Here is a 22,195-nt window from a genome sequence, read left to right on the forward strand (position 1 = left end):
TTCCACAGTTCCTACTTACTTTCTGCTTTCTGTCAGTTTTTGCAAACTCATTCTCCTGCTGATTTGAGTGTATGGCACATCTGTGACACCTAAAAGGAGTGAATGGAGCAGCAAGAGAATTGAAACTATGGATACTGTACAAAATATCCCAGTCCCTTTGCTGCCCCAGTTTTTTTTAATCATTCTGCTCTAAAAACAATCAAGTTAAAGGTACACCATCAACTTGGAAAAAAAATACATGTGTAAACACAACCCCGCCGTACCCTGCCCCCCCAGCACAGACACACAGAAGAAACTGTGGTTCACATTTTATGTAAAAATAAATACCAAATGAGGTTGATTTTTAGTGCCAAAAATAAGTCAGCATTTCCCCCCAGGAGATGTACCATAGATACTATGTATTCTTGGCTTACAATCTGGCCATTTGTTATCCTATTGCCCAGCAACACATCTTGCATTTGTTTACATTCAAGTTTAACTAGAGTTAAATGATAGCCATTTAACTTGCGTTAGCTTACATGTCTGACAAGAGTAATCCACAAATATCTGTATTCTATTGTGGAATATCCAGACTAGCATATATAAATATGTTAACTGACTATCAATTAACCCGTGTTAAAAAATCCCTAGTGTGAGCATATCCCTTGATCAGATGGCAGACTAAGAATAGCTAGCACTTTCCACAAAGGGTGAAAAACTTTCTAGGATCCCCCTAATGACCTTCCCTCTATAGAGTGTGCCACATGTAATTGACTTGACAAAACAGAAGAAAGACACTGACTAGAGAAAGTTATGAGAAATGGGACAATCACAGAGACAAATGTAAATATAGGACTGGTCCCAAATTTTCACATACGGATCGGTGAACTACCAACATTTATCATGGTACTTACAGGACCATTATGCAATACAAAAATATTGTTAATTGTTGACCATTTTAAAAAAAAAGGAATAGAGGGGGAACAGCTGGATTTTTAAAAAAAGCTTGCTTGCTTTTGCAGCACATGTACTAAAATTGGAATGATACAAAGAAGATATTACCAGGGCTCAATGCAAGAATGACATGCAAATACATGCAGTGTTTCAAATTTTAGCTGAACCAAAAGGTTATAGGCTTGATGTAGGAATCCTTCAGTGAAATTCTATGGCCTGAATTATGTGGGACATCAGACTAGATGATATTAATGGTCCCTTCTGGCCTTAAAATATATGAATCTATGAATGAGATCCCCATGATATTGCCTTACACTGTTCAAGATGGAATGACATTTACCCTCTCCGTCCAAAACTCCTGGGTAAATACTGTAAATATGGAAAAATATTGTTTAAAAAAAACCTCTACAAACAGAAAACCCAAACAACTAACACTCCCAAAGAACAATCTACCTACTCCCCCTGGTGCCAAGTCAGGCCAATTACTTCCAGCTCTGTATTCACTATTTGATTTCGGCTTAGGGCAGGGATCTCAAATTCAAATCACCACGAGGGCCACATGAGGACTAGTACATTGGCCCGAGGGCTGCATCACTGAACCTTTTTCATACGATACAAAAGTATAGTCAAAAATGAAAAAAAATGAAAAGTAATATAGTATGCTATTAAAAGTCAATGTATTAACTTTTTAAAAATTGTAATGTGAAGAGAGGTTTTAATAAAACAAACACCTGTAACACACACCTCTTCCCACCCCTTCCCCGCCCCCATTCCAATCCCTTCCCCAAAGTCCCTGCTCCAAATCCGCCCCCTCACAGCCTCTATTCCAACTCCTTCCCCAAATCCTCACCCCAGCCCTACTTCTTCTCCACCTCCTCCCCTGAGCGCACCCCGTCACTGCTCCTCCCTCCTGGAAAGTCCTAAGTGCCGCCACACAGCTGTTTGGTGGTGGACAGCACTGGGAGGTAGGCAGAGGAGTGGGGATGTGGTGCGCTCACGGGGGGGGGGGGGGGGGAGGAAGCTTGGCTGCCGGTGGAGTTGGCGCCTATGCCGGGCTGCAGGAAATAACTCCATGGACTGCGTGTTTGAAACTCCTGGCTTAGGGTATGCCACACTGAAGGTTAATTTCCAGCTCATGCAGACATTTGCCTGCTAGTTTTTAATCAAGGTAGTGTGAAATAGCAGTGTAGTCACAGTGGTGTGATGGGGAAGCTGCTCGAATCTATATCCAGGGTCTCTGACTGGACTGTACTCGGGGCAGCTAGCTCATCCTGCTCCCTGTGCCACTGCAGCTACCATGATGTTTTTAGTGTGTTAATTCAATCAATGCTATTGCATGTATGAATACCTGGTCTGGGAATTACACCGCTAGCTCCAGGGTAGACGTATCCTTTATTTCCTCAGTGAAATCATTGCCAAACGACCAGACTCTCTACCACTGTATTTTAAATCCAGGCTCCTCATCCATGTTTTTTCCAACCACCATAAGTTATCAGTTTTGTTTTATTTTTAAACTAGAATTTTATAAAACTACCATTGTAAAACAAAAATGAATATATTTCTGGCCCAGCAGCCTAGGGATCCCAAAACATTACTTAAAATCTAAAAAATAACCCCTCTCCAAACAAACTCTCTGTCACCAGGAAGAGACAAAAATGGCAAAGAAGGAACACACCGCAATAGGAAGATTTCTCCAAAAGCCTTCAATACAGCTGCACAAGGACTCAGATGGACAATCTCAAGGAAAAGATGGTATAGAAAGGAACCCTGGACTATTGGGACAAAGAACCAGCCAGTTTCAACTGCCTTAACAGGTCACACAACTCAGTAATTACTTTGATGGTAAACTCTTCAGGGCAGGGAATGTCTTTTTGTTGTGTGTTTGTGCCTATCACAACGGGATGCGAATCTATGATTAGGGCTTCTAGGCGCTACTGCAATACAAGTAATTAATAGGATTTTGGCTCCTATGTACCTAAATCCTTTTTGAAAGTAAGTCTTAGGTGATGTAACTCTGAGCACAGCAACACCTAATAGCTTTAAAAATCTGAGGCTGAGAGCTTTGTACACTCAGTAACCCTGAATCAAACCCACTGACTAATCAGCAAGCAAAGTAGATGGAGGAGGGATGGAGCTGCAGACTCCATCTTTTCACCACAGAGAAAGAAAGCAGCCACACGCTGGAAACAATGTTAGGAAGAAACTGAAAGGCGAGTTTTACATGAATCCACTCTAGAATTAAATAAACAAACAGCTGAACCATATAATAAGACTGACAAATGCTTACTAGCAGGCATAATGCATACTACTGGGGGTAGTTTCCTCAACAGTATTGACTGCCTACAGTGTTCTACAGTTGATGTTGTATATGTTAATCTTCATTGAGCAATGCTTTAAAAAAAGAGAAAGGAAAAAAACAACTTCTTATCCTTTAAAACCACTAGAGTCTGAACAGTAGCTAATCTTTCATGGCTATTCATAAAGTCCATAAACCTAAATCTGTACCACTCAGAGGTGCGGAAACCAGATTCAGGAACAAAATTCAGATCTCTGGTAAATCAAGATCTAGCTGTTTGGTTACAAACCGGTTAAAAATAAAGATGCAACAAGTTTTTCCTAAGAAAGTGCTACTCATCTGAGTAAAGGCCTCCCTTCATTACCCCCCTGCCCAAAAAAAAATACGAGAGCTACAGGAGGTAGCTACAAAAAGCCAATCATTCACCCATCTTCCAAGCAGGTTGTCCACAGCCCTTTATATGTTTATGTGTCTATTTTACAGGAGATGAGATGTTACGAAAACCCTCATTAAAGCACAATAAAGGTTGTTTCCATTTAGGTTCTGGCCTTCAGATTTTATTTTCACATGAAAGACAACTATTTATCTAGTTTTAAAAACAATTATAGTTTTGTAACTCATCTCTAACAGACTTCAGTCAGACATTTAAAAACATCCTTCCAAAACATCTGATCTTTGATGCCATCACATGTGGCACATCTGTTCTTTAAGCTAAAAAAGGTAACTAACATGGATTTTGTGTTTAGGAAAAATTAAAATGTTTACTTCATAGTTAGCTTCCAGTTGTCTAAGTTTTTGAGAAGAGAATAAAAGTGAGGACCATATTATCAAAAAGGTGCATGCAAATCACACCCAGCTGGAATGTGAAAAAACCCTACATGCTTATGAACAAAGACCACTCGTGAACACACATTTTGGGTGTGCATGCCAAAATCGAGCATGCACACGCTCTGTTGCATACTAAGTGTGCATCTCTAAACAGATGGGCCAAGATATGCTACATATGGCAAATTACCTTCACAGGAATATCATCCTCCTGGTTTGCAGTCTCTGCAGTGAAGACGTAGGATATTTCTTTATGAGAAGTTGTCTGCCTGCAGATGGCACATTTAATCGAACTTCTGCGGGTGCCAACACTGTACTGCTCTATAATAATAGCTATGCACTCATTACAGAAGCAATGTCCACATGTCAGAACTGCCCACTAGATAGGGAAATATAAAAGGAACAACAATACAACATAAAACCACTTTCTTCTTCATATAAATGTGTGTGTGTGTGTGTGTGAGTATATATATATATATACACACACACACACACACACACTTAACCAATATATATATATGATTTTTTTCGTGTGTGTGTGTGTGTGTGTGTGTGTGTGTGTGTGTGTGTGTATATATATATATATATATATATATATATATATATATATATATATATATATATATATATAGGTTAAATTATTTAAAACATTTCCTTACCTTCATGAAAAATAACATTTTAGATAATTTAAAATATTTTTTTAGAATTTCTTCTATTTTAATAATTTATTAGAGTTGGTTGAAAATTTTTGATTTTTGAAGTTTTTCAACAGAAAGGGATAATTTTGTGAAAATTTCCAACCAACTGTACTATTTATGCTGTTTACTATTTGCATATCTCTCAGTATAAAAAGTAAAATTGGACAAGTCAGTTTTACTTTTTTTAAAATCATTGCCTAGCCAATTTTTTATTTTTGGATTTAATGCACTGGAACCAGGTTGCAAACATCACAGAAAGAATATTTGTTAAATAACTGTTTATAAATCTATAGACTATTTCTATTGGCCTTCAGTTTTGTAAAAGCTTTGTTTTTATAAATCCAGTTAAGAGCAAAAGTCACAATCCTTACTCCAAAACTCATGAAACAATTTTTTTTGTATATCATTACTAAGTTATGTGTAATGGCACCCCTTTATTTATAAAGAAAGAAGATGGTGAACTGGGGTTCTGAACTTTTTTTTTTTTTTTTTTTTTTTTAAAGTGTGTGAACTGTAAGATAATAGAGCATTCTTCTAGGGGAATCTGGAGGGAATCCACAATTCTGCAGAATAGTTCTTGGAACTGTTTAAAAGTAATCTGCCAAGGTTGGAGGTGGTGTCATGATCAGGGGAGGATGAGAAGTGGGCTGGTGGTGTAACTTCTTCCTCCGTTTCTTCCTTCTACTCCTCTAGTAATTCTGGTTGAGAGTCAAGCGGTCTAGAGACTGATGAGGACAGAGTATATGTGTCCCTCTCTCTGGTCTGCGGGCAGTTTGAGAACATGTGTCCTATTTGCGGCCCAAGGGTCCCAATAGGGCCAATGTGGGGGAAGTGGCATATGGGGTTGCATCCATAGAAGTCTGTACCAGAGACCTGTTTTACTTCTGGTCTCTGGGTATCAAGGACAAATAGATGATTCTGTGTGGCTGCCTTGATATGATGGTGGTGGGGGGGGTCAAGTGCAATGGAGTACTCCTCCTAGTCCTCCTCGCTGGAGAAGGGCGGTGCAGTTCTTCGTGGTGAAGGAGAGCGGTGTTGTGTCTCTGGGGAAGAGGTATGAGCTGTGGGGAGCGTGGTACGGAGGAGCGGCAACTCTGAGGTGTCAGAGATAATCAGGTCTCTTGGGTATTTAAACTCCTGTGGTACTGGTAGGAGCATCATCGGTACTGGTGGTTGTGTGGAGATTGAGGGCATTTCCAGTGCTAAGGGTGGAGTAAATTCTCTGAGGAGGCCAGTAAATGGTGCCGAGAGTTGCGTCGGTGCCAAGGGCTTGCTCGGTGCCAAAGACTTGGCTGGTGCCGATGCACTCAAAGTCATTTTAGTTGAGGTGATCAGTATTTTGAAATCTTTGAACTGTCCTCCTCGGTTCCGAGCGACAGTGTTCCTGTATGCAGTCCTGCCCATTTTGGTCCTTGGATCTTGTGGTAGAGATGGTACAAGAGGTGACCAGGCGGTTGTAGGAGCTAAGTCTCACCAAGGCTACCAACCTCGCAGGGGATGCCTTTCTTTGAAGTGGCTCCCTGGTGTAGGACCTCGGGGCCCACTTCTTCTCATCTGGACAGGAGAGCGTAGATTTTCTCTTAGTGGTGCGTGGAGGGTCGGCTGATGACCATGCCAATGGTGACCGCCTCGGAGGAGAGGTATCAGGCCAGGGTCTGAGACTGGTTGCACTGAGCTCTCCATTAATAAAAGTTTTACTCTCAGTTTATGGTCCTTTCTGCATTCAATTTGAGGCAGGTGCACTTTTGTGATATGTACCCCCTACCCAAGCAGTTTGTACACTGTGAGTGACTGTCGCTCATAGGGATGGCCTCACAACATGAGTGGCACCTCTTAAACCCGGGGGATCCGAGCATAACCCAGAGGAGGTAGAACTCCCTGGTAGGGAAGGGCATAGAAAAAGGGAAACCTTCACTAATCTAAAGACTAATGGGGAGGAAAGAACAAAGGAAAAGAAAAATTTTAAGGGGGAAGAAAGAAATTGAATAAAATGGCTAAAAACTACAACGGAAACACTACTGTTCTAAAGGTACTACAGAGGTCTGAAGGGCTCTGCTCAGGATTCCGTCCCAGACCAAGGGTGGTCGAGAAGTAACTGAGGGCTGTTGGACCACAGTGCTATACAGATGCTGCTTACAGCGTGACACGGGAAGAAGCGCATGTGCAGTCCAACAGGCATTGCTATCAAAGATCTCTAATCCCGGGCATAGGGATTCTACTGCACCTACAGTGGAGCACCCATAGGGACACTACTCGAAGAAGAACAGCTAGTATCCATTTCTTTAAAGTTGTTTATCCTCAGAAGAAAAAAATTAAATATATACTCAGCAACAGTAGATACAGAACACTATGTGACTAAGTACACAGTATATTAAGGAAGACAATCTACTTCTTGATTAGCATGTAAGCTGACAAGAAGAATCTCTGACCTGCCAGAAAGCAGTGTTTATTACATTTCTTTTATTTGATAAAAAAGAGAGACTGAAAGAAACAGCTAGAGAATTATGTATAATACAGTCAGCAATGGACAAGCTCCCCATACATCTCTGCCAATGCACCTCAATAGCGAGCTGACGCATGCCAACATCTATTGATTTTTATCATTCTGTGAACGGCAAGCTTCAGTGCTGAAATTCCAGTGAATTAACCAGTGTAATAATCTTGAGCTGAACTAAATTTAAGTTACTACAGTTCAGATATGGACAAAATTTGGCAATTTTGGATTTGGATAGACAATGATTTTTTTAAAAATGTCCATCCAGCTGTATAATTTGTTCTGGTGAATCTCTTAACTATATAATGTTTTGCTATATTAGAAACGTGGAGAGATACGATATTCAGCCAAGTAAAATTGAGATGAAAGGAAAAACAAAAAAATAAAATGTCACAAAATTGTACTGGAATCAAAATTCTGCCCTCTTATTCTTCTCTAATAACACAGTTTTGACTTCCAAAACAAGTTGACTGTATTTGAAAAGTCTCTCTCACATACATCTTTTACCACATGTTTAGTCTACCTCTCACCTAATACAGGGACCAAAAAGATACAGTACTAAATATTAACTCATCTGATCAAGATGATATGTTGGAAAAGTATTAATTTCCCAGTTTAAAGATACTGTTCGGTTAAACTCAGATTGCTGAAATCTAGTCTAAAAATGCTGAGAATTCTTAGCCTAGGTCTGCAAAAGCGAGAATCAATGCCTGGATGTTTTACCTGTTTTCCCAGTTGGCGGGCACAAATTGGGCAAGGTTCTGGATTAACTCCTCCAGTGGTTTTATCCTGAGACTATAAAACATAAAAAAGCATAACAAAAAGTTAATTGAAAAACAAAATTGAGTTACTCTACATTTCAGACAATTAATTTGGCAACTCATCACAGTTCATTCTGACCTGATTTTAAAATTGCTTTTAAAGTTGCCAAAATGTCTTTAATAATTCTTAGAGAAATAAAGCAACTTCTTTTCCCCATGAATTACAGGAAGATAATCTGGTTTAGGCTGATTAAATGATAACACTGCTGTTTATGTCACTGTACTTTAAGTTGCACCTGCATTTCTACTAGAGTAATTTAAAAAATTTTAGTCAATGTTCCACTGACGACAGAATATTGTAGGAATTTTGCCCCACAACCTCCATTTTTAAACCAGTTTTAATTTCTATTATAAAAGCACTGTTAGACCAGCCAAAGATATCCTCAACAGGCTAAACATTCAAACACCTTTAAAAGAATGTTTTCTTATATAATATTTAATGTAATGTTCTGTTGACACATTAGGAAGGAAGGGACACAGCAGAAAGGTCTTTGGTTTTTGAAAGTTTGAAATACGAATCTTTCTGATATTATAACCTGTTTTCAGTCTGCCTGGATATCTAGAATTTTTACCTTTTGTTTGTGCTAGTTTGCATTGTCCAAATTGTTCGGAAGGTCAGCTGGCAGAAATAGGCAGGGGAGAGTTGATAGAAAGCTATGTTTACACAAAAGCTAACCTGCATTAGGCAATCTTCTGTTTTAAAGACATTGTACAATTAACCCCAAGCATATTGGGTACAATTCTGACCCATCTTTATTAGAACACCTCCCCTCCATTAAGTAACTGATTTGTTTTGGTTGTTTAAAATAGGTTTCACTATATATATTATAAACATTTGGATATTCCCTGGGTATTCCAGTCTAAGGGTACATCTACACTACCTGCCGAATCGGCGGGTAGTGATTGATCTATCGGGGATCGATTTATTACGTCTAATGTAGAGGTGATAAATCGATCCCTGATCGCTCTGCTGTCAACTCCTGTTCACCACCACGGCGAGAGGCGGAAGCAGAGTTGACGGGAGAGTGGCAGCAGTCAACCCCGCGCTGTGAGGATGCGAGGTAAGTTGACCTAAGATACGCAACTTTAGCTACAAGAATAGTGTAGCTGAAGTCAACGTATCTTAGGCTGATTCCCTCCAATGTAGACCAGGCCTAAGATATACAGCCGTATGAACAAATTAGATATGAATGTTCCATAATACCTTGTGGTATGTGGGGGTCCCAAGAAGTGAAAGAGAAAGATGACACCTGGAAAGAGAGAGATTCACCACCAGGATAGCTAGCAAGAATGGGCAGAAGTCAGGGATTTGGAGCAATCAAATTTTTTAATTGCTCTGTTCTGGCTCCGGGCAAAAACCTACTGGTCCATGCTCCAGTTCCAGGCTCTGCTCCAAAGCCCTGGCAGAGGTAGCTAGGAAATCAGTACCAGCAGACTGACTTATATACCTGCTGTGTTGGTAGAATAGGTTCCATCAACAAGACAAGGACCTATTGCTTAAATCAGCCTCTACCAGATGGCTAGAGGATATCTCATGTAACGTCGATTTTTCAAAAAGGCTAAAGAGGCTATACACACAATTACAGGCCAGTAAGCCTAACTTCAGTACCAGAAAAACTGGTTGAAACTAGAGTAAAGAACAAAATTATCAGACACACAGATAAACACGATATGTTGGGGGAAGAGTCAACACGGCTTTTGTAAAGGGGAAAAAATGCCTTACCAATCTATTAGAATTCTTTGAGGGGTGTCAACAAGAGAAAGTTACTCACCTTGCAGTAACTGAGGTTCTTCGAGATGTGTCCCTGTGGGTGCTCCACTCTAGGTGACGGTGCGTCCCGGCACCGTTGATCGGAGATTTTCGGTAGCAGTGCCTGGTTGGGGCGCACGCACCCAGATGGTATCTCCCGTCTAGCTGGAATCTACCTGAGTGCATGCGCCCCACACCCTCCTCAGTTCCTTCTCTACCGTGGAGAGTCATCACAGTGCTCCAAAGTAGAGGGGAGGAGGGCAGGGAGTGGAGCACCCACAGGGACACACATCTCGAAGAACCTCAGTTACTGCAAGGTGAGTAACTTTCTCTTCTTCTTCGAGTGCTGTCCCTGTGGGTGCTCCATTCTAGGTGAATGTGTAGCAGTACCCACTATGGCCGGTGGGACTTTGGAGATACGGCAGGGAGTACTGAAGATAGTACTGTATGACCTACTACTGTATCTGCCGTGGTGTCTTGCGTTAGAGCATAGTGTTTTGCAAACGTGTGTTCAGATGACCATGTAACCGCTTTGCAGATATCAGGAATGGGAATGTTGTGTAAGAAGGCAATGGATGCCGACATGGCTCTAGCGGAATGAGTTCTAATGTCGTCGGGCGGCTGAAGGTTCTTTGCACGGTAACAGGATCTGATGCAGTCAGAGATCCACTTGGATAGACGTTGTTTATAGATAGCTGTCCCTTTCGATCTTTCGGTAATGGAAACAAAGACTCATGGCGACTTATGAAATGGTTTAGTCCTGTCTAAATAAAAGGCGATTGCTCGCCTGAGGTTGAAAGTATGCAAGGTTGCCTCTTGTGGAGTCTTGTGAGGTTTGGAATAGAAAGTAGGTAAGTATATAGGTTGGTTGAGGTGGAAGGTCGATACCACGTTAGGAAGAAATTTAGGATGTGGTCTCAAAGTGACTTTGTCTTTGGAGAAGATTGTGTAGGGAGGGTGGGCCATCAGGGTGCTCATTTAACCAACTCTCCCTGCTGATGTTATGGCAACTAAGAAATGCACCTTCATGGACGTATGGAGATGAGAGGTAGCCAAGGCCTCAAATAGAGGTTTCATGAGAGCATGAAGAACGAGGTTAAGATTCCATGCAGCCGCTGTTGGGTAAATTTCAGGGTATAGATTTTTCAGGCCCGTTAGAAAGCGTTTTATGGTGGTGTGAGTAAAGAATGAATAACTGTCTAATAGGTCATGGAAGGTGGTAAGTGTCGTCAGGTGCACTTTGATGGAGCTGAGCGAAAGTCTGTCCTGTTTTAGATTCAGGAGGTAGTCTAGAATATTAGGGAGGGTCACGTTATTGGGTGCTAAGTGATTACGTGAGCACCAGAGGGTGAAACGCTTCTCCTTCTGCAGGTAGGTTACGAGTGGAGTCTCTCCTACTGTGTAGGAGGACATATTGGACTTGCTCGGAACAGGCTAGTTCATGGGTTTGGAACCATGAAGGAACCAGGCTGTGAGGTGGAGCTTTTGGAGCTGGGGGCGAAGGACCCGTCTGTTGTCCTGGGAAATGTGTTCTGGCCTGTTGGGGAGAGCCCGTGGGTGATGGGAGAACATGCAGAGTAGGTAGGGATACCACATCTGTCTTGGTCAAGCTGGGGCAATAAGGATGACCTGGGTCTTGTCGTCCGCAATATTCCGAAGAACGCTGTGTAACAGAGGGATTGGTGGAAGGCGTACAGGAGGGAGCTGTTCCATGGTATGAGGAATGCATCTCCTAGGGATGCAGTCCCGAGTCCCGCTCTGGAGCAAAAGGGAACATTTTCGATTCTGGGTTGTGGCAAAGAGATCTATTGACGGGGTGTCCCAGAGGGAGAAGAGCTGTTGGAGTACTGCGGGGTACAGTTCCCATTCGCGTTGTGTCAAGAAGTGCCTGCTGAGTGCGTCGGCAGTAGTGTTGTGGCAGTCTGGTAGGTAGGAAGGGATGATCTGTATTCGATGTCGTATGCACCAGTTCCATAGTTTAATGGCTCCCCTGCAAAGGGAATGTGATCAGGCTCCCCCTTGTCTGTTTATGTAGTACATGCATGCTGTGTTGTCTCTTAAGGCCCGAAGAGATTTGTTCTTTATGAGAGGAAGAAAGTGAAGGCATGCTCGCCTCACTGCTCTGAGCTCTAAGAGATTTATGTGTAGGCGCATCTCTGATGCGGGCTACCGGGCTTGTGCCCTGTGTTCCCCTAGATGCGCTCCCCAATCAATCAGGGAAGCGTCCGTGGTGAGCATGAGCGTTGGGGAACATTGCCGGAGGAAACCCCTGTGCAGAGGTTTTCTGGAGTTGTTTAACAATGTTGGGAAGCTATAACATTGGGAGGAGGAGTTAGCAGCATTCGTAAGGTGTGTCTGTTGGGTTTGGAATTGGAATTGAGCCAGCCCTGGAGACATCTCATGTGTAGCCTGGTGTGGTGAACCATGAAGGTGGTGGCTGTCCTGTGACCAAGAAGCTGTAGGCAGAGTTTTGCCTGTGCCCTGGGACGAATAAAGAGCGTATGTTTGAGCTGCGTGATAGCGAGGAATCTGTGATATGGGAGCGAGGCCCTGCTCTGGATTGAGTCGAGATGAGCTCCGATGAACTCGATCTGTTGTTTAGGTGTCAGGGTGGATTTTTGGATGTTTATTTGGAGGCCTAGGCTGTGAAAGAGGGAGATGGCAAAACGGGTAGCTTGAAGTGTCTCGCCATAGGAGTTGCCCTTGATGAGGCAATGATCCAGATAGGGGAACAGCGTGACCCCGTGTTTGCGGAGATGAGCCACATCTACGGCTAGAGTCTTGGAAAAACTCTCGGTGCTGTGGCGGGTCCGAAAGGAAGAACTCTGTATTGAAAATGGTCGCGACCGATTGTGAATCGGAGAAAGCGTCTGTGAACTGGATGGATTGATATATGAAAGTAAGCATCCTGTAGGTTGAGAGCTGTGAACCAGTCCCCTTGATCCAATGTAGGTATTATTGTGCCCAGTGTGACCATCTTGAATCTTTGTATCCTCATGAATTTGTTCAGTCGGTGTAGATCTAGTATAGGCCTCCGTCCTCCAGTCTTTTTCTGAGTTAGCAAGTAACGGGAGTAGAAACCTGTCCCTTGATTTTGTGATGGCACAGGTTCCTCTGCACCTAGTTGTAGAAGATGCGCCACTTCTGTGCAAAGTAAGTGGTCGTGAGAAAGGTCCCTGAGGAGGGACGGGGAAGGGTAGGAGGGTAGGAGAAAGTTTGTCCTTATCAAAAGGGAGATCCTCCACTTTGGTCTGCAGTTCTTTGGGGATGCCAGATGCAGAGAGCCATGAGGATCTGCGCATAACCACAGCAGTTGCAGTTGTACAGACTGCTGTGTCTGCCATGTCTAGAGATGCCTGTAGGGCCGTTCTAGAAATCAGTTGGTTCTCAGTCAGGATTGATTTGAAGTCTGCTCTCCTATCCTCTGGAATGTAGGAGGCAAATTCAAAAGTTTATTGTAAATATCAAAATCGTAACTGAAGAGGGGTGCAGAATAGTTTGCAATTCTGAATTGTAGTGTGGAGGATGCATAAACCTTGCAGCCCAAGACGTCAAGGCATCTAAGGTCCTTGTCTTGCGGGGTGGGTTGATATTATGAATGTTTCGTCCTCTGTGCAACTGCATCCATGACCAGGGAGTTGGGTGGTGGATGAGGAATAGGAAGTCAGCGTCTTTAGCAGGGACATAGTATTTACGTTCGGCCTTTTTGCAAGTTGGTACTAAAGACGGTGGGGTTTGCCAGAAGTGTCAGCCGGCTCCAGGAGTGCTTCGTTTATAGGGAGCGCGATTTTTGAGGGTGCAGACTGTTGAAGGATTCTGAGGAGTCTGTGTTGCAACTCCTGAACCTCTTGAAAGGGGATATCTTGATTGAGTGCCACCCTCCTGAGTGCCCAGGAGAGGCGCACAGCCGGCGCCGCGGCCGGGCGTGGCGCCCAGGAGGGGCGCGCTGCCGGCGCCATGGCCGTTTGCAGTGCCCGGGAGCAGCACGCCGCTGGTGCCGCGGCCGTTTGCGGTGCCTGGGAGCAGCGTGCTGCCGGCACCGTGGCCGTTTGCGGTGCCCAGGAGGCGGGCGCTGCCAGCACTGCGGCCGTTTGCGGTGCCGAGGGGACCGGAGCCACAAGGACCTTCCTGACACAGGAGGTCAGGTCCCTGCCTCTGCGCTCTGTCCGAGCCGCGGCTGAGGCATTAGAAAAGCTGAGGCACCTGCCTTTGGTGCTGTCAGCACAGAGGGTAGGGATCTTGTGGGAGACCCCCTACCCTTGTTAAAGTCTCTCCTGTGAGACTGTTCTGCTTCTTGCCTCCGCTCCAGGGAGGGTGAAGCAAGGCTGCCCACCGGTTATGATCTGGCTGGGGAGCGTGTCAGAGCGGGTTTAACTTTTCCCGTCTCCGAAAGCGGCTGTAAGGATTTTTCCATCATCAGTATTTTGAGCCGCAGGTCCCTGTCGCGACGAGCTCTTAACGAGGCTCGCGCAATGGAGACACTTCACAGGGACGTGGGTGTCCACGAGGCACCTCACACAGTATGAGTGCCCGTCTGTCCATGGCATGGAGTCCTGGCAGGAGATGCATCTTTTGCATCCTGAAGCTCCTGGCATTATGAATTAGAGATGGCCGAGGAGAGTGTCTCAACGGGAGACAAGCCTGAAGGATTTTTTTTTTTTAATTAAACTAAAGTAACTAACTATGTAACTACACTAAAGGAAGGGAAACAACTGGGATGTAACTAAGTAACAAAGAACATAGAAATAATTATGTTTCCTATAGATACCAGGGAAGAGAAAGCAGCACTGCCCCGGGATCCGTCTTCGACCGACGGTTGAGAAGGAACTGAGGAGGGTGTGGGGCGCACACACTCAGGAAGATTCCAACTAGACGGGAGATACCATCTGGGTGCATGCACCCCAACCAGGCACTGCTACCGAAAATCTCCGATCAACGGCGCCGGGACGCACCGTCACCTAGAGTGGAGCACCCACAGGGACAGCACTCGAAGCAGCAGCATGGGTACAAGGGTGATCCAGTAGATACAGGCTATCTGGGCTTTCAGAAAGCATTTGACAGTTCCTCACCAAAGTCTCTTAAGCAAAGTAAGCAGTCAAAAGGATAAGAGGGAAGGTCCGCTCATGGATCAGCAACTTGTTAAAAGATAGGAAACAAAGGGTATGAATAAATGGTCATTTTTCACTTTGGAAATAGGTGAATAGCGAGGTCACCCAAGGTTCTGTTCGGGGACCTGTGCTGCTCAACATATTTATAAATGGTCTGGAAAAGGGGGTGAACAGAAAGGTGGTAAAATTTGCAGACGATACAAAATTACTCAAGATAGTTAGGTCCAAAGCTACATGTAAAGAATTACGAAGGGCTCTCACTAAACTGGATGACTGGACAAGATGACAGATGAAATTCAGTTTTGATAAACATAAAGTAATGAACACTGGAAAAAATAATCCCAACTTTACATACAAAATGGACTCTAAATTAGCTGTTACTACTCAAGAAAGAGATATTAGAGTCACTGTGGATAGTTCTCTGAAAATATCCACTCAATGTGCAGTGGCAGTTAAAAAAAAAAGCTAACAGAATGTTAGGAACCATTAGGAAAAGGATAGATAATAAAAATAGAAAATATCATAAAGACACTATATAAATCCATGGTATGCCCACACCTTCAATGCCATGTGTAGTTCTGGTCGCCCCATCTCAAAAAAGATATACTAAAATTGGAAAAGGTCCAGAGAAGGGCAACAAAAATGATTAGGGTATGGAAAAGCTTCCATATGAGTAGAGATTAAAAAGACTGGGACTATTCAATTTAGAAAACAGATAACTAAGGAAGGGGTGCTGGAACAATTTGTATAGTATTGGTGCGGAGACTCATTGAATCAAACTGTAAACCCAATATATAATGGAAACCACTGCAAGCCATGGGGTGCAGCAGCACCCCCAACAACCCTAGTTGCAACACCTATGGATTAAAGGGGGCAAGAACAAATTCTATAAAACCATAAATGCCATGGAGAAAATGAACAGGAAAGTGTTATTTATCCCTTCACATAACAAGAACTAGAGGTTACCTGATGAAAGTAACAGGTAGCAGGTTTAAAACAAACAAAGGGAAGTACTTCTTCATACAATGCACAGTCAACCTGTGGAACTCATTGCCAATGGACGTTGTGAAGGCCAGAAACAAAACTGGGTTAAAAAAAGAATTAGTTAAGTTCACGGAGGATAGGTCCTTCAATGACTATTAGTCAAGATGATCAGGGATGCAACCCCATGCTCTGGATAGCCCAAAACTTCCATCTGTCAGAAGCTAGATTGGATGATGGAATAGCTCAGTCGAAATTTCCCTGCTCTCTTTATTCCCTGGCATGGGCCACCATCAGAAGACAGGACACTGGGCTAGATCAACCATTGGTCTGACCCAGTATGGCCTTTCTTATGTCCTTACCAAACACTGATTTGAATCTAGTACAACAACAGAAACCACTTAAGACTAAAGCAAGTTCTGTATATTTGTAAATACATAGTCTCAGCACACAGTAGACTCTCTGGGAGATCATGAAAACAGTAAACAGTCTTCATTCTATATTACAGCTTCAATTTTCATATTAAAGCTTCATAATTCCAAATATATTTGATTATGCTTAGGTGAACATTTTCGCTTATTTGAATAATATGGTTCAATACTATAATATATATTTAGTTCAAGATCTGCATGAAAAGCAATTAGTGTACATGCTCAGCAAATGCTTTTTAAAAATTGCATCCACACAATTCTATCAACAATTATAGTAAAAATGTTTTTTATAATGAAAAAAACATTGACGGACTCCTCCACTCCATTAGGGCAGTAGAGGGTGCTACTATATCAGGGGTCGGCAACCTTTCAGAAGTGGTGTGCCGAGTCTTCATTTATTCACTCTGATTTAAGGTTTCGTGTGCCAGTAATACCTTCTAAAAACGTTAAAATGTCTCTTTCTACAAGTCTATAATATATAACTAAACTATTGTTGTATGTAAAGTAAATAAATTTTTTTAAAATGTTTAAGAAGTTTCATTTAACATTAAATTAAAATGCAGAGTCCCCCGGACTAGTGGCCAGGACCAGGGCAGTGTGAGTGCCACTGAAAATCAGCTCGCGTGCAGCCTTCGGCACATGTGCCATAGGTCGCCTACCCCTGTACTATATTGTAACATCAAACAAGGGACTGTATACCTTACCTTCTCCAAATTAGTAAGATATAGGAGCTGGCCTAGTTTCTTCTGAAGCTGTGATTTGGCAACTGCCTTGTCATTCAAAAGTTTCACTCGATTTTGTTCTACCTGCAAAAACAGCATTCATTAAGTGTGTACACACATCACAGGGTGGTGTCTGATAAGTTTCAGATCTTAAATCTTAAAAGGATCATTAAAATACTTGTAGAGTAAATAATTTTTTGGGGGGAAATTAAGCTATTCATTTAAACTTTTGAGACACAAGACAGTTAATTTCTTCATTCTAAAAATTTCTCCAGGCTAGCAACTGAATGTTCATTCTTTCTCTTTCTGGTATGGGTGAGACAGGCGATAAATACAACTTAATTTAGTTGCAATTTGCTTCACTTTCACTGCAAGCAAGAGAAATTTCACACAGCAAACTATTAACCTTTATCACCAAACCCCTGTAAAGTGAAACATTTGTACTATTTATTTTATTTAGAACATAAATGATCCTCTGGTCTATTGCTGGCAGTACAAATGACTTGTGAACCTGAACAAGAATTTTTAAAATTTAATTTAAATGTAATCTCTTTGCCCTTCTTTTAGTCTGTTCAATGACAAGAGATATCACGCTCACTTTGGTTTCTAGTCAATTTCGCTTTCTACTTGTTATGTATTAGCACAAGCTTGCACTACTGGAGTAGTAAGGCTGAAGACCAATTAAGAAGCGGTTTTCTTTCAATTTTGAGAACACATTTCTAATAAATATTAGATTTTGTAAAACTTTTGTTTTTTAAATAAAACCTAAATTTTGGATTTCAACTGCCTGGTAAAATCCCTTTAAAACAGGGCTGAGAAAGTCACTGAAGGAAGAGCAGAGCATCAGAAACATATCACCCATAGCAGCCAGAAAGCTGAGAGGAAGAGCAGAGCAGTGGAGAGACACATGCACGTATCACAGCAGCAAGGAGACTGAGGGACATGTAAAAGTAGCAGAGTACCCTCACCCACATAGTAACAATGAAGCTTTAGGAGATGAGGGAAGGACAGAGAAAGATGCATTAGGGCTAATATATTTTTATACTTTCATAGGGCATCCTTAAAATGCCAGTCCCTTTTTTGACTATTTCTCTCTTGAAAAACACAACTGCCCCTTTTTTTTTACTCAAATATTTTACCTCATGTGGTTCTATGATGTGAAGAACAGGGGGGCTAGGCTTTGGCTCATCAGGATGACGCACTCGGAGCCGTTCTGTAGCCATAGCAAGTTCATCGATAGCAGACACATGATCCCTCAGTACCATCCAATATTCATGAAGTAACTACAGGAAAAAACAAAATGAATTAATAACAGAACTATGGGTTGAGTCTCCTGTAGACTGCTGCTTCTTGTTATAAGCGGTACACTCTCAACCTGAATCTTTTGAGAGAAGATTTTCACAATAATCTGGCCACAACTTTTTCTGAACAGAAAACTGTACAGGATCATAGGAATAAACTGCTCTCTTCCACCAACTCTTTATGTGTGGCTATGAACGAACTCAATTGACTTTTCACCACTTTCTCCCCCACAAAATTTCTCCAATGAAATATAACTACAAAAATCTACATAACCAAAAATGTACAGGTCAGCTGCCTCTGCTTGATTAAGCATACTCTCTGAATAAAACGACGGGAAATGAGAAAAGTAGTAGCAATATTTGCAAAGCATAAAGTAGTAAAAGCACAGTTTCTTAGATGAAGCATGAAGTATTTTGTTCACTTGAGTGACAATACCATTTTTTGTAAATGTTGATATGCAAAAATTTGACCATTCTAGATAACAGAGAAACAGAAAAGGGTAAGAGAAAAAAACAAAGTCACTGGGTTGTATTCACCTGAGGAACAGAAAGTATTTCAAATGTTATTTACCTAATTTTAAATATTTATAGAAAACCAGCATATTGCAAATTGTCACACTTCCTGGTGTTCTCTCAAATCCCTAATTGATTATATTGTGATAAATTTAGTTTTTTTTAATGCCTAAACCTTTTTGTTCTATGCATCTTTCCTCAACTTTTAATGATTTTATTCAAGAGTCCCTCTATGACATTGTTGAGATCCAAGGAACTACCCCCCAATTTTTTCTGTTAAGAGTCCTACCTTCATATATGACATTTGACCTTGAGAGAACACTGGTTTGCTACTGTAAAGATGTTCCTGAATGCTGGCCTGCTGGCACTGTTTTGTTTTTTGTTTCTAAATTAAAAAAAAAAGCACTGAAGCATTAATTTTGGAGCCCACACCTTAACACCTACAAATGCAGAATTACTCTGCATGTAAACTAGCATAAAGTTAGACAAATAGGTCACATTTTGAGGTTATTTCAACAAACAAGGAAAACAGGGGTGGCACCAGCCTCTTCCCAGTAGGGGGCCGAGGTGGGCCTTAGCCCCACCTCGCCATAAGGCCCTGCCCCTCTCCTTGTCCCTGCCTCTTCTCCTTCTCTCCCCCCAAGGTCCTGCCCCTGGCCAGGCGGGAAGCTGGCACCGGGCAGGGGTAAGAGCTGCCCAGGAAACATGGGCCGCTGTGGGAACCCTGGATCTTCCACCTGCCCAGGGCAGCACTTCCCAGAGGGTGGGGACACAAGCTGGGGGCTGCTTTCAGGCACCCTATCTCCCCATCCAGGCTTACTTCAGTGCTGTTGCCCCTCTCTCTGCTCTGCCTTCAAAGTTGGGTGGCCAGAGACCAGCAGCTGCCACAGGGTGGCTACTGGGGGGAGGGCCTCAGGAAAATTTTGGGGTGGCTATAGCCCCTACAAGCCCTCCCCAGCCCCACCCTGAAGGAAAATAAAACCAAAACAGCTTTTAAAAATAGGTAAAGCACCAGGAATGACAGCTTATAAGCCCATTCATTGACAATTCAGATGCTTCCTTGGATGATGTCACTAATACACTATTTCCAGTCACAGAGAATGCCACCAGCAAAGTCTTCTCTCATGAATCCCCCGACTGTCGTCAAGTATATGTACGGAACGTTCATCTCTGCATACAGTTTTAGCAGAGTAGTTGCACAAAAGCTCTGCAATTACCATTCACTAATAGAAAAGCATGCAGCTACTTTGGCTTTCTTCTTTCTTAGTGAGTGTTTAAGCAAGTTAAGTGTTTTGTCCACACTGGCCAAGCCTTCACAATTTTAAATAAAGCTGTCAAGCCAACCTGTGTGATTAGAAAAGAAACACGTACATTTCCCATTCCCCTTGTCTGCAAAGAACTGGCACTGACAAAACATTTACATTTATACCGCGAAAACAATGAATCCTAGAGCAAACTGACATTATCTGTCCTTTGCTTAAATGCAGCAGTTATATTTCAGAGTAGGGTCAAAGAAGGTCTGTTGAGATCATTAACTGAAAAGTTAGTTCTAGATATATAAGGGCTACAATATATGTAGCAGTGCTCTCCCAGCTCAAAGTGGATTTGAGTAGCACAGTCAATTGAATCAATGTTGCCAGGGCAGGCCAGATGGAGTCAGAAATGTACTATCTGCATTGTCATTGGCAATATTAGCCCTTCTGCCTCCCAAAGCAATAGAACATGAAGATACTATTTGTTCTCACAGCAGAAGAAATGCACTAATGCCACAAATGAGTGGCTCATGTCAGGAATATAGTCCTCTCTGTGCCAACTGCACTAAATTCTGCACATATAATAGTGAAGCATGACAAAGAACTATCATCAACATTTTCAAATCAATTAATAAAAGTGGCCTGATTTTCAGAGAACATGTGGGATTTACAGAGTGCTCAGTATCTCTGAAAATCAGGAGCTTAAATATTGGTTTAGATGCCTGAGAGCTTGTGTGTAGTTTCTGCAGTGTCACAGAGTAAGATGGCTCTCTGAAGCAGTTGTGAGTTCAGTCTCACCTGTGATGGGAACATATGACTAGGAACCAGTCCTGCTGGGGAATATAAGGGCAGCCTGGCTTTAGTCAGTGAGAATTTGGGGAGCATGCTGGGAAGAAGTGAGTGAAAACTCTCCAGAACTATAAGACAGAAGGCCTGGGAGAGAGACCATCAGGAAGCAGGAGTCTGCTGAAAGACAAGCTCCAGCTAAAGGGGCTGCAAAGGAGTCGTCATCTTAGAGTATATGCAAAGTGCCACAGGTGGCATGTGACTAGGATTCATCACCAAATTTGGTCCGCTGGTTGGATCCTTAAGCTTCCCTGGCCTGGATCAGGTACTGACAGAAAGTGCAAAATGAAGGCTGATCCATGCACCCCCTGCAAAGCAAACCTTGTGGGAGGATTATAAGGAAGGTGTGATGTTCTGCTCAGGACACCCAGAACTTTAAGCCACTGGGTTAACCCCTCTGTCTCAGCAAGTGAGAGCTTTGCTGCTGCTAAGCTGTGTATCAGCTCCTTGACACTCCAGCCTGTCAGTCTTACCTGCAAATTCCTCGAGACTTTGCCAGTCTAAAACTGGCCTTGCAGGTAGCAATATGTGAATCCCAGTTTCTGAGTTCCCCCGAGATGTGTCTCTGCAGTGTCCAGTCAATCTCCCTGTGACACTCAAAACAGCATGCATACTAGCTGAACACTTACATTTTAACACAGAGCACTGAGATGGGTTTGCAATAAAACAAGAATAAGCTTATTAATGAAGAACAGAGATTTAAGTGATACTAAGCCAGAGAAAGAGAGACAGGTATGGTTAATAAAACATGTATTCTAGTGACTAAAACTTAATTTTAGAAAATTACAATTGTTGCCTAAGCAGTTTTCTTATTTACATCCAGTTACCAGCATCTCTATCCCTCCAACCTAGGGGATCAAACTTTCACAGGCTCAGAGGGTGCTGTACCCTATGTTGCCTAAGTGACGGATCACTAAAATGTCTTTTTGCTCCCCTTATATTACCCAAAGTCCATTGTCTCTGCCTTAAGAGCCAAGGAGGCTTCCTGGGGGGGCAGATTCTGACCCCTCGGTGAGCTCACTAAACTCCTTCCTCCATTGCTTGTTACTTTGTCTACCTTATATGTAAATATACCTTCACTGTCCTCAGTCTGTAATCAAGCCAGTCAGACAGGGGAATCCACATCCACAGGCTTGATGTGCACACTGGGTCCCAAGCACATTTTAGGAACATATTTCCAGCACACACATATAAAAGTATTTGTATACAACCCGTACACACAC

General features: G+C 42.6%; 1 protein-coding gene and 1 non-coding gene across 2 annotated transcripts in view; one reads left to right on the forward strand and one right to left on the reverse strand.

Annotated features, from left to right (window-relative positions):
* Positions 1-22,195, reverse strand: part of SHPRH (SNF2 histone linker PHD RING helicase) — a 133,933-nt gene that overhangs the window by 16,220 nt on the left and 95,518 nt on the right. The window contains exons 22-25 of the mRNA XM_045009684.1: positions 18,199-18,342; positions 17,042-17,143; positions 7,970-8,041; positions 4,245-4,433 (exon numbers count right to left, since the gene is read on the reverse strand). Of these exons, the coding sequence (XP_044865619.1) occupies positions 4,245-4,433; positions 7,970-8,041; positions 17,042-17,143; positions 18,199-18,342 (507 nt within the window). The remainder of the gene's footprint in view (positions 1-4,244; positions 4,434-7,969; positions 8,042-17,041; positions 17,144-18,198; positions 18,343-22,195) is intronic.
* LOC123367728 lies at positions 990-1,093 on the forward strand. Its single transcript, XR_006578610.1, has one exon. It is a non-coding gene; the product is annotated as a U6 spliceosomal RNA (small nuclear RNA).

Source organism: Mauremys mutica, chromosome 3 (assembly GCF_020497125.1).
Source record: "Mauremys mutica isolate MM-2020 ecotype Southern chromosome 3, ASM2049712v1, whole genome shotgun sequence".
Lineage (NCBI taxonomy): Eukaryota > Metazoa > Chordata > Testudines > Geoemydidae > Mauremys > Mauremys mutica.